Source organism: Haliaeetus albicilla, chromosome 12 (genome assembly GCF_947461875.1).
Source record: "Haliaeetus albicilla chromosome 12, bHalAlb1.1, whole genome shotgun sequence".
NCBI lineage: Eukaryota > Metazoa > Chordata > Aves > Accipitriformes > Accipitridae > Haliaeetus > Haliaeetus albicilla.
The window spans coordinates 5,330,025-5,341,504 of record NC_091494.1 but is presented as its reverse complement, the minus strand read 5'-3'; the positions used below and the strand labels follow the sequence as shown (position 1 = coordinate 5,341,504).

General features: G+C 49.5%; 1 protein-coding gene across 4 annotated transcripts in view; it reads left to right on the top strand.

Annotated features, from left to right (window-relative positions):
- Positions 1 to 454: 454 nt before the first annotated feature.
- CPEB1 (cytoplasmic polyadenylation element binding protein 1) overlaps positions 455 to 11,480 on the top strand; it is a 42,834-nt gene continuing 31,808 nt past the window's right edge. For 3 of the 4 annotated variants that reach the window (XM_069797716.1, XM_069797715.1, XM_069797714.1), the window contains exons 1-2: positions 455 to 576; positions 7,022 to 7,199. In XM_069797716.1, coding sequence (XP_069653817.1) covers positions 502 to 576; positions 7,022 to 7,199 — 253 coding nt within the window. In that variant the 5' untranslated portion in view covers positions 455 to 501. Of the gene's footprint in view, positions 577 to 7,021; positions 7,200 to 8,433; positions 8,590 to 11,480 lie in introns of those variants that run through there. The other variant, XM_069797720.1, reaches the window with a different exon arrangement.

Genomic DNA, 11,480 nt, shown 5'->3' with positions numbered 1-11,480 from the left:
ACACCGGGCTCTACCAGCCTCCCCAGGGCAGCCACAGGGGACATCAGGGGACCAGCCATCCCTTAGGCAACTGGGGGTGGCACTGATTGAATTGGGTGGCTGCTGGCTCTTGGAGAAAACCCGGCACTGACACACAGGTTCAGGGTAAAACCCCCGAGGCTTGGTGGAGGGTGGGAGGCATTCGGTCCTGACCAAGGATCCAAGGAGTCCTGGGAGGCTTCCAGCTATTTATTCAAAGCAGAATTGCTTGTGCTTTGACCGCAAAAATACCTGCTACGTCAGGACTGGGTCTATTCTGCAGTGTCACTGGAGGGATTCCTGGGGCCAGCTCTGGGAGGCTTTTCATCTCCAAACTGGAAAAAAAAAAAAAAAAAGGAAATCTGACTCTTTATCAAGATCTCTCCTCCCAGCACGGGCTGGGTGGGATTTAAGAGAGCCCTGGCTCTCCCGTTCCAAAGCTGCAGCCCAGCGGGGAGCCAGGCCTAGCACTGGAAGGAGAGGATGAGCAAAGGACGCGCAGGAAGGTCTAGGCCTCAAATCGCCTCAACTCCAACCCCTTCTGCTGCTGCAAAAAGGGTGAGGGGCTTTCTGCTTTTTCCGGCACCTGGTTAGGAGATGGGATAAAATCACCTTTTATTTTTTTGATGGGTGAGGAAACGCCGGCCAGAGCAGTAGCACCACCAACTGCTGGGCGTCAAGCGCTTGTTCCCACAGGGAAAAATCCCATTTCCCCACCGACCGAGGCCAGAGCCGGAGCGCTCAGCACTGCCCTGTGCCCATGGCGGGGCTGAAGCTGGGAGCCAGCAGCCCCACCACCACCCCATTCCCTTTGGGGGGGGGGGGGGGGGAAGCTGTTTTAACCCCTTGGGTGTCCCATTCCTCTCACAGGGGGCACAAACACCACAGCCACTGAGGCGGCCCCGCGGGGGGGGGGGGGGGGGTGGTTCAACGCGCCGCCGGGCGTCGTGAGGAGACGGAGAGACACCGCCTCAAGGCGGGAACCAGCGCGCGCCCACCACCCCACGCGGGGCACGCTGGGATTGGGGAGGAGTAATGGGGCGGGGCGGTGGGGGGGCGCCACGCGGTGGGCGGGCGCCGTGCGCATGCGCTTCGGCCCCTTCCCTCAGCGGCGCCCCCCTCCCCACCCCCCCCCCCCCACCTCCCCCCTCCCCGGTGTGGGATAAAAGCCGGCGGGGCGGGTAAGGTTACCTGCTGCCGTCGCTTCACTCCTTTACCGGACTCCGCCCGCAGCGTCGCAGCCCCTCCCCCCCCTCCCCTTCACCATGGCCTTCCCGCCGGTGAGGGTGGGGAAGAAGCGGGAGGGACACGTGCCGGCGGGCCCGGCGCCTCACAGAGCCGAGGCGGGAGGGAGGGAGGAGAGCAGGCTGCGCGCGCGGCCCCTTTAAGGCCGCCCCGTCACGTGGTTTCACACGTTGGCGGCGTGCGGCGGTAGGTGAGGGGGGGGGGAGGGGGAGCGGCGCTGAGGTGATTTCCCGCCCTTTCTCCGTGTGTGGTGGTGGTGGTGGTGGAGCAGCGGGGATGGAATCCCCCTTCCCTCAGCGGACTGGCCGAGCTTGGTCTCCGGGGCTTGGCCCCCGCTCGGCCCCCTCCATCCCCCGACGTCGGGCCCCACTGCTGAGTGAAGTCCTGAAGCCCGGCAGCTGCCGCCCCCCCCCCCCCCCCCGAGATTAGAAGGGGCTCCGAAGGAGCTTTGCCTCAGGGAACCCATCAACTGACCCGTGCTGCCTTCAGGGATGAAGCCATTACTGGAGGAAACCCAGTGGTGGTCCTAGTCCAGTGAGCAAGCGGTGCCTGTGATTGCTCTCATCCCAGGTTATTGGGGAGGGGAGGGCAAAGCTGAGCTGGAGGTGCTGAGTTCTGGTTCGTGATGGTGGGGTGTGTTTTGGCTTGAGCAGGTACTCGTGGTCTTGCTTGGTAGCAAGTGGTAGTTCTGAGTGCTTCTAGACTGTTGTTCTGAGTGTACAAAGTGAATGGAGCTGCTATTTTACTTGTAAACCAGGTGACTGTAAGCTCCATGTAGCAAGACGGGCTTTTGTTAGTGACCCAGTCCCTAACTGCACTGTATAGACAAAGGCAAGAGACAAGTCTTCTGAAAAACAGGTTCTTTTTTTACCCTTCAGTATTACCCAGCTAAAACCAATTAATGCTTGTTGTGGCTGCTTTCCTGATAGGCTATGTGTGTTGGTGCTCCAGTGTAGGGGCTCCAGCTAGAGCTGTGCAGAGTGGGAGCTGTCTTTTGTGAGGAGTTTCAGGATCCTGTTGTTTTGCTGCAGTTTATCTTGACTGGAACAGTCTCCCTAAAGCAATTAAAACCTTACTCTGTTTTGATAGTGTGCTGAAACAGGCAGCTGTGATACTGCTTGTTTCCAAAGCTACGTGAGTGATAGCTTAATGTTTTATTCAAAAAAAAATTACCAAAACCTAGGTGCTTCGACAGGGAAACTTCTTTAAAAATAGGAGTTTTGGCAAAATTGGTGGTGTTCTGAAGTCAGTGATCCCCTGTAAAATAATACTATCAAAATCTTCTAGTCTTGATTCCAGGCAGGTGTGTTCAAGACCCTCTCCACATAGTTAAAACCTGGGAAAGCTGCTTAAGCTCAGCCTTGCTGATGGTGAGAGAGCTGATGCAGCCTCGCCTAATGCTGTTTAGGATGAGTTGGGTGTATCAGCTTGTTGCTTTGTTAGTGGTGTCGCTCAGTAGGAACAGTTACACCAATATTATGCTTTGTATTGGTGTAGCCGACTTCAGCTTGGGAAGCAAAACATACTAGTGAAAAAGGACTTTTAGAGCTGTCTTTGATCAAGGTCTGGAGCCATCTTGTCTTCATTATGTTGAGGCTGACACCATTTTAACAGCATGTTAAATTTTGTCTCAGGATTCAAGGCCCTCTTGGCTGCAGCTACAGTGCTGTGAACCCCTTCAAGCGTTGGTACGGCACTGCCCCAGTGGGATTTCTGTGAAAGATGTAAAAAGCAAAGGCTGAATTGCAGCTGAGGTGGATGAGTCTTGTCTGTTCCAGAGTGTCCCCAGGAGCTAATGCACATCTTAGCTCAGCTGCCAGTATGGCCGTGTTTAATGACTTCCCTAAGGATTAGGATATCCTAATCCTGTGCCAGTGCTGTTGTGATGCTGCAGGTTCTGCCTAGCCCTGGGATTTCATTATTTGTAGGTTTCCTAGAGGCGTGTTTACCTTGCGGCTGTGGTGGTGCCCTCATTTCCACTTACCTTGAACATCTTTGGTGGCTTTTGCTGCACAAGTGTATGTTGTTCCGCTGATTGCGCTGCTGCAGCTTGTGCATGTGTCTCTGGAGTGGGACCTTCTGCAGATAAACTGCAGGCTGCAGCCATGGGATTTGCTTGGGGCTGATGGGGTGGGAACTCCAGAGACCCGACAGCTGCTGTGCTTTGGCTGCCAGCCTCTCGATGCAGATCCAGCAAACAAGAGCTCTCTACCATGGTGGAAGGGTTCATCGGTTGTCTGTCTGTTACTCTGAGGGAGTGAAAACTCCTCCTCCCTATTCTAAATCAAGCCTGGCACTCCTTTTCTCACTCTGGTGTGTTTTGTTTGGAGTGCTAGAGGTGTTGGGAGCCTGACAGTGCCCTCCTTGAGACCTTGGAGAGTCCTGGGGATGCATATTTGTGCTTGGATGTGCCTTCTTGGCTAAGGGTTTAGCTGAGCCAGGATAGGATGGACCGTACTCCTGTCTGAGATTCACCTTGCTGTGTCTTTGTCTGTGATGCTTCTTGGGTCTGTGTTCCAGATCTACCACAATGATTTAACCTGAAGCCTCTAAATTGTTTGCTCTGTGGCACTGTGTGCCTACTCTAGGGAACTGAATTGCCTTTCTCATTTGCTTCTGGTCTAGGAACATCCCTAGAAACTCTTAGCTCTTAAACAGAGACTGGGTGTCTTACCAGGTGTCAGGAAGCAGTGTTTGACTCTTGATGACTTTAAGTGACCTGTCAGCTGGATCATGTTTCTGTAATGACTTGTTCATCCAGCAGCTGCACCAATAAAACAGTGTCCCCTCCTCTGGATTGGGATTGTGTGCTGTAGCAGGCAGGACTGGCTGAGAACGGCTGTTGTTGGGTCACTGGTTACACCCTGGTGTTTCACACAACATGCCAGGGCCTGTGGTGGAAGGAGGACCCACCAGTCCTCCTGGACTGGTGCCTCAGTGAAAGCAGAGTGGATCACCAGCTCCGAGTGTGGGCTGTAGCTGTAGTTGCTGCTGCATGGAGGACTTCCAGAGAAGCCTGAACAGGCAGCATGTGTTTAACTATTGCAAAATCCTTCAAGATGGAGCATTGACAGAGAATCCTAGCTGGGCTCAAGAGTGTTCCTTTGCTTGTCTTGGCTTAGGGATGTGAGGGTATAGCAGGTTCTGGAGGATGTGGCCTCAGGTGTGATATTTTCCTGTGCTTTGGTATTAACTCTATTGAGACTGAAGGATATGGGCGTATTCTCCAGCTACATTACATGTTTGCAAACGCTTTCCAGCAGACTATCCAGGCTGCTGAATGGTTTGGGCCCTGCGTGCTTTGAAGACCTGCAAAGCTCTTCTCAAAGGAGTATCTCTGAGGGGTCCAGGGAGGAGGGTGAGCTTTAGCGGGGGAAGGTATAGAGATGTGAGTCACTTCTTACAAGGGGCTGGATGCCTGCCCCTGTGTCCAGATTGCTTGCAAGTATCTCTAGGATATCCTTGACAGTCTTAAGGTTAAAAGCTCTGTAAGTAGAAGGAATTTTTTTGGAAATGCTTGGCCATAATCTTGCTGTTTTCTATTCTTATTTGTAGCAGGACTGGTGCTGCCAGTTGTGGGAAGGATCAAATGCTAAATAAGCAGGAACGGGTCAGACATTTGGTTTGCTGCTCAGGTTTATTTTTGTCTTGCTAGCACAAACTCCTAGGGAAAAGCTTTGCCTCTTGCTGTAAGTGGTTCTTTAGCAGTAACAAGAGTAGAGTATGGAGTTTCACACTTGTGCCAAAGCAGTCTGATATGGCACTTTCTTTTATTAAAGATGACTGGCAATACTTTCTTAAATTGAGCTTCTGTACTCCTTAGCTGCTTTTTATAAAGATGACTTAAAGCTTGCTTTGCCTGTTTCCTCTTGCCTGAAGCTCACTTTCAGCCCTACCTGTTTTATTATTGGCTTGTAAATGTTCCTGCATTGTGCCTGCAGAGTCCCAGGACCTTATCTGGGGGTGGGCTGAGCCTTTCAGTAGACAAAGATCCCTGACCCCAGTGCCGAATAGATCTTAATAGCCTTAAAGGGGCTAAAATCCTGAATCAATTGTTCAGGTCCTGCCTGGATGCATCGTGTAAGTTGACAATTTAGTAGCATATTCCTGTTGCTTCCAGGACAGGGTTTCCTCTGCTTTTAGCTAAAGGGGGGGGGGGGCGAAGCTCTCGTGTGGAGAAAACTGTCAGATCATATGTTGTGGCAGTAAAACTGCTCCAAATGACGGGGTGGGGGGAGTGGAATGGAATGCAAGTCCTGTACTTGGGCTGGGCTAAAGTTCCTGTGTCCATGTGAAATTCAGTTTAGACCTGCCTTCTGCCACAGGCTGCATACTGGAAAGATCAGCAAGGGATGTTTTGAAAGTAAAACTAGCTTGGTGCTTCAGGTTTGCTAGTGGGTGAAGCAGGAGGAGACATGGGGGAAGTCAGGCCCAAAACTCTTGCAGGAATGCATCCAAAAGGTAGATGTATTAAATGTCTCCTTGACAAGTACAAATGGCCCAATTTAGAGCTATAGGCTTCTGTGTGTCTTGGAGTAGCAGGGGCTTGTTTGCCAGCTTCACTGCAATTCAGTTCTTTGAATTTGGCTCTAACTTGATTTGCTTAATGGCAAGGATTCTGCTCCAGAGGCCAAGACTGGTGAGGTTGTGCCTTCCTGCTCTTCTCTTTAATGTGGGTCTTAATTGATAGTGATACCGTTTGCTCAGCATGTTCAGGAGCAGAGTTCTGCTGCAGTGACTTTTGGGTGGTGGGAAGACCTGCCCCTAGTCCAAAAATGCTGGTTACAGATTAAGTTTAGTGGCTTCTAGATTGGCAGAGGCTTGAATGTTGTGCAGCTGCATCGAAACAAACCTGGATGTGAAAGTGGCTTGCAAGCAGAGCTGGGGAAAGCAGCTGCTCTTGCTGGTTCTCTGGACCAGCACCAGGAAGGAGGAAGGGTTTGATCTTTTTCATGCAGAGGAAGCTTTACAAGAGCTCTGGCTTGTTTAGGATGGTCCCAAAACATGATGCTGGTAGATCAGTGTGGAGGGTTATGCTAAAGCAGAGCTTGTTTGGGGTAACCTCCCTTTGTGGTCAGGAGCTGCTACCTAAAGGGAAGATCAGGATTTGAATCTCTGTCCTTCCAAGGGATGCCTCAGGTTTCAGGGCTATGTTTGAGTAGCTGGGAAGCCATGTTTTTTTCTGCAAGCCTGTTTTCTGAAGTGATTGCATGGCTGCTGACGGGCTGTTCCAAGATGTTGTTCCTAGCTCCCAAATATGTGTGGTAAAGTGAGCCTTGTTCTCTTCTGCTGTGCACAGGAGGAGCTACTGTGGTTTCTTGTGGTGGCTGCCTTGACCATGAGCATCCCCCTTGTTCTCCAGTGTCAGGAGGCTCATTCTGGGGAGAAGGTGCATGCCTGTGTTAATCAAATCTCTGCTTTAGTGTTGTGATGTGCTGGAGAAAAGCAGCAGAGAGCTTATGTTAGCAACCAAACTAGTTTGGGTGCTGTGGCTATTAGTCTAAAGTTCATCTGAGCTGTGGTGCACTGGTACCTGTTTGTGACTGGGGTGGTCCTGGTCTGGTGGGCTGTGCTGACAACTTGCTGACCCGTTTGCTTAACTGGTTCTTTAATGCTAAGAATTGTATTTGAATGTTACTAAAACCTGGAGCTAAAGCTAATGTGAGTATTGGAGGCAATCCAGACTTTCTACAATGTGTTGAAAGCTGAGTGGTGAGTACTAGCCTGCTTGACACTAATACTTGTTCTTTTTTACCAGAAAGAAGATACTGGGAGGAGCATAAAAGACTGCTGGGATAGCCCAGATGCCCCTGCACTTTCCACTTGCAGCAATGCAGAGACATTCCGCCGAATAAATGCAATGTTGGACAACTCTTTGGATTTCAGTGGAGTCTGCACCACCCCTGTCACAAGAAGCAAATGTGACATCCTGCCAGGTGATGTGTTTGGCTGGGTTTGAGGTGATCTTGAGGATTTGGGGCTGGCAGGAGGAGGGAGTTGCTTTGTGGTACCTAGTGAACATGTGGTGGTGGTAATCTGTGGTGGTTGGTATGTGCTCATGATCAGAGATGCTTGGAGTTGGGGTTAATGCTGTTTTGGTACGTGGGGGGGGGTGGGTCTCATTTCTGTGCCTGAAATGGATAATCCAAGTGTTCCCTGGCAGTGTGGAGGTGCCTGGGAAGGCTTGCTTATGCTCCCTGTGATGCTGTGGATCACTGTGTGGGCAGAATGTGAGCTCTCACTGCCTGACCTGCCAACTTCTGGCATAGATAGTTCCAGCAGACTCATTTAGTCTGTCTCTCCTGGAGGCAGGATTAATCTGTTTGGTTAGTATGGCTGATGGGCTGCATATATTAAAAATGCAAAAGAATTTTGAATAACCGTGTTTGCTGCAGGTCAGTTAATCATGTATTTAAGAGCACACCAGAGCAGTACATGTAGGTGAAGACTTTCTTGCGAAGCAAGCTTGGGATTATGAAATCAGTGCTGTGAGTTCTTGCTTCCTACACGCTGAGGGGAGTGGGCATATTCTGCTGTCTTGCACTTGATCTGCCTCAAAACAAAAGGCTCCATGCCAGAGCGAAGATTGTTGGGTCCAGTAGTGTTTTTATGTAAGTGAAGGATGTGCTTTTGTCCCTTTACAGTAGGTAAGATCTGCCAGTAAATGTACCTGCCCGGTGCCTGATGTTCCTCTTGCCAGCACACTTCTATGCGATGGTACTTGTGCCAAGGATTTGGGCACTTGAAAGAGATTGCTGTTGCTCCTCTAGCCTTTGAATTATAGGGTCAATAAACACTTTGGCCATTATTGTAAACAAACTGACCCTCTGGACTTGTCCCAAAACAAAGTGGGAAGTAAAGGGACAAACCTCACCAGCTGGTGACCTTGCAGGCTGCTATAGGCAGAGAAGCTTTCTCTGCAGTCTCTTGGAGGCAGGGTTGTCCTGTGCTCATGATAATCTGATGAGTTTTAATCAAATGGGTGTAAAAAAAAAAAAAGCTGCAAATGGGTGTCTGGGCATCCTGTGGGTCTGTTTGATGCTTGTGCAGTGCAACTTTGTTCTGGGCTAGGGAAATGACTGCTACCAGATGACTTCCAGGGCAGCTTAATCTCCTGGGTATTTGAAGGGCTTAACACTGTGGACCAGGGGCTGATCTGGCCATGTGATCCTGTGCTGGCACTGCAGAAATACCAGAGGAAGCAAATTGTTTGCTTCGAGGTTTGGATCTACAGCCAGCATTGCTTGAAATGTGCCTAGTAAAACGGTATTGGAGGATATGCTGGCTACTCCTGAGCAGTTGCGTAGTGAATATTAAGGAATTCAGGTCAGTGGTGTGGTTAGTGGTGCATTTTTAGAGATTAGCTGTTGTACTGAGCTGTTTAGACTTTTTTTGTCCCTTGGCACAGTGGTAGTCAGTGTTACATCTGATCTTGATGCACTGGAAGCATAAGGGAGAAATAAACCTAAGTATTTTCTTTTATCTCCTTACAATGAGTTCATGAAATAGTTGTTTCTCGCTGCCTTATTGAAATCTTAGCTATAGCCCTTCATATTCCATTTATAATTTGGAATGGGAAGGTTTCCTAATTAAGTTCCAGCTTACTTGCCAAAGTTAACTTAGTTGATAAAGGAACTATCCCTGCCCACTAGAGCAGATTAGTCCTGTGAAGATGTGGGTTAGTTCTGGTTTTAGGTCTGGGCTTAGAGCTAGCCCATCAATTTTAATTTGCAGTACTGTCTTCTAGACTTCTAAAGCTCTTCTCTGAGGAACTGGTGTATTCACCTGGCAATGAAATGAACCTGCTTACTGACCTGCTGCATGTAAAACTCTGCTTGGTCTGTCAGTTACTGTGGTATTTCTTATGGATGTCTGGAGCAGAGGGTCTTGCCTGGTGTGGAGCTGCTGGCAGGTGGTGCCTTGATTGGAAACTGGGTGAAATTCCCTTCAGTGGTGTTAAACTGTGCTTGTGTTTCAGGCTATCACTGAGTAACTTTGATGGAAGGCCTCTTGTAGGACAAATACAATGGGACTTGCATGTAAAAAAGGGAGGCTTCCTCTAGCAAACATTATTTCTTCTGCAGGGCAACCCAAGTTGGGCTTTTTGGGACATCCTAAGCAGCTTTTCTTGTTCCTGACATAGCAGTTGAGGCCAGTCTTATGAGTGGGTGTTGGCTGCTGGCACAGCCACTTGTGCAGCTCGGGGACCAGTGGGGGAGCCCTGTTCAGCACTAGTTAACCTGACAGGAGGCTTTAGCTTGTATCAAATCTCTTGTGCAGTGGCACAAATGCTTGTGATGGTGTGAGGGGAAGAGGCTTGCTCACTTCCCAAAGGATGCTGGGCACTGCTGAGCCAGGGCTAGAAAGTGGCTGCCTTGGGTGCCCTCGCTGTTTAGGCTGATGGAAACATGTGATCTCTTTCAGAAGGTGCCTCTGGGCTGTACAAGAGACTGATAATAGAGTACAACCTGAGCTACCCTGGCCAAATGAGCAGTTATCAGCTGTAAATATGTGGATGAGTCAGCATTTGCCAGTGCATTGGCAGTTCAGAGTTATTAGTCTACTTGCAGTCCTAGCCTTGTTTTGTTGGTGTCGGAGTCAGGACCTCTCAGTAGGTAACAAGGGCCTAAATTCAGCACTTCTGCAAGCTTCCTTCTGTCTCTGGATTGGTAAAGTGCACAAGCTGCTTCCCTTGTTTAATGTGTTGCTAATGAACATCATCTTCATGAAGAAGTTGGTGCTGGACACAAGCAAGAACACAAATCCTAGGGCAGCTGTGATCTGCAAATGGGGAGGTGCTTCAGTGCTTGGACCCTGGCCTAGGTTGTGGCAGTCTCTTGCAGAAATTCATACCTGATGGCTGTAGGGCTGAGCAGCTGATTACTAAAAGGCAGAATATAATGCAGCTAACTGCCCTGTGTGCTGGGCAGATGGTTTAGAGCCTGAAGCAGGCTGTTGGAGCTGTTTGCCATGCCTTTGAGTGAACAAGATGAGGCTCTGCAGGATCAGTGTTGTGTCTTCAGTGAGCCTGGCTTCTGGGTAGGTGACCAAGGGAGTGGAGACCCTTGATCTCATGTGGTATCTTGTCACTGCTCCAAGTTAAATCACTTCTGAAGAATTCACGAGCCTCTGGTGCTTTTACTCAGTGCAGGAACAACTTGTGTATTGTAGTTAGGCTGTATTATCATGAAACTCATAGCTTGGGCAGTCTTAATGAGCCTGGAGATCCACCCTTAATGTAGTAGCTATCATAGGTGAAAGGACTGTCTTTTTACAACTTAAACTTTTTTGGTGGGAGAGTCTGGGGAAGCAGTTTTATTCCAGCAGGGGAAATACTTGTATTTTATTCATGGTCCCTCAAGCTTTTCAGTTGTCTTCCTCAGGTCAGACTAAATTTATCTTGGATTGGACTTGTGTTTAAGAAGCCACATTCAGCATTAAGAGAATTACACGTGGTGGAGAAGGGATGGCAGAAGTTCATGACCTTTCACTAATGCTATTGGGGAAACACGTGTGGAGACACCTTACTCAGTGTGATGAGGTGCACAGCAAGATGGTGCTGAGAAGAGATCAGTACAGTAGCAGTCTGAGCAATGTGAGAGAACAAGCTTATTCAGCAGTCCTGGATCTGACACAGTTGGAGGGTTATCCAGACCTGGGTGGAGCTGTGTGGCAGAAGGGCTGCCACTGGAGACTTAGCTTGCCATGCCTAATGTTAAATCTGTGTAAAGATCAGTTTGCAGTTAATGATAATCCTTGGTGAACTTAGTTGCCTTGTCAAAATGATCCAAGTCGTCAGGCCCAGCCTGACCACTGCAGTGGTTCATGGGTGCTTGCTCTAGCAGTTCCCCAAGCACTAGGCTTAAGTTGCTAGCCCAAACCAAAGGGTACAGTGCAGCAGTGTGGTGAAAGCTGTAATTGTAGAACCTGTCTGGTAGCTTCTGGGACAGGATTGCATGGTGCTTCAAAACACCTGCCTTTCAGGCTGATTAGTCTTCTCTGAAGAAAAGCAAAACTTCCTCAGCAAGGTTGTGTGGTGCAGACATTAACCTTTAGTGGCTTTTAGTGTGGTGTTGGAGATGGGAGAGAATGTGGCCTTGATAGAGGCAGGAGTCAACATCTCCCACCAGCTCAACTCTGTCAGTGCTGCTGGAGTACAGCCTGACCTTGAGCAACTGCTTCACAGGGAATGTGGTTCTCTCCCAAATTTAGAGCTG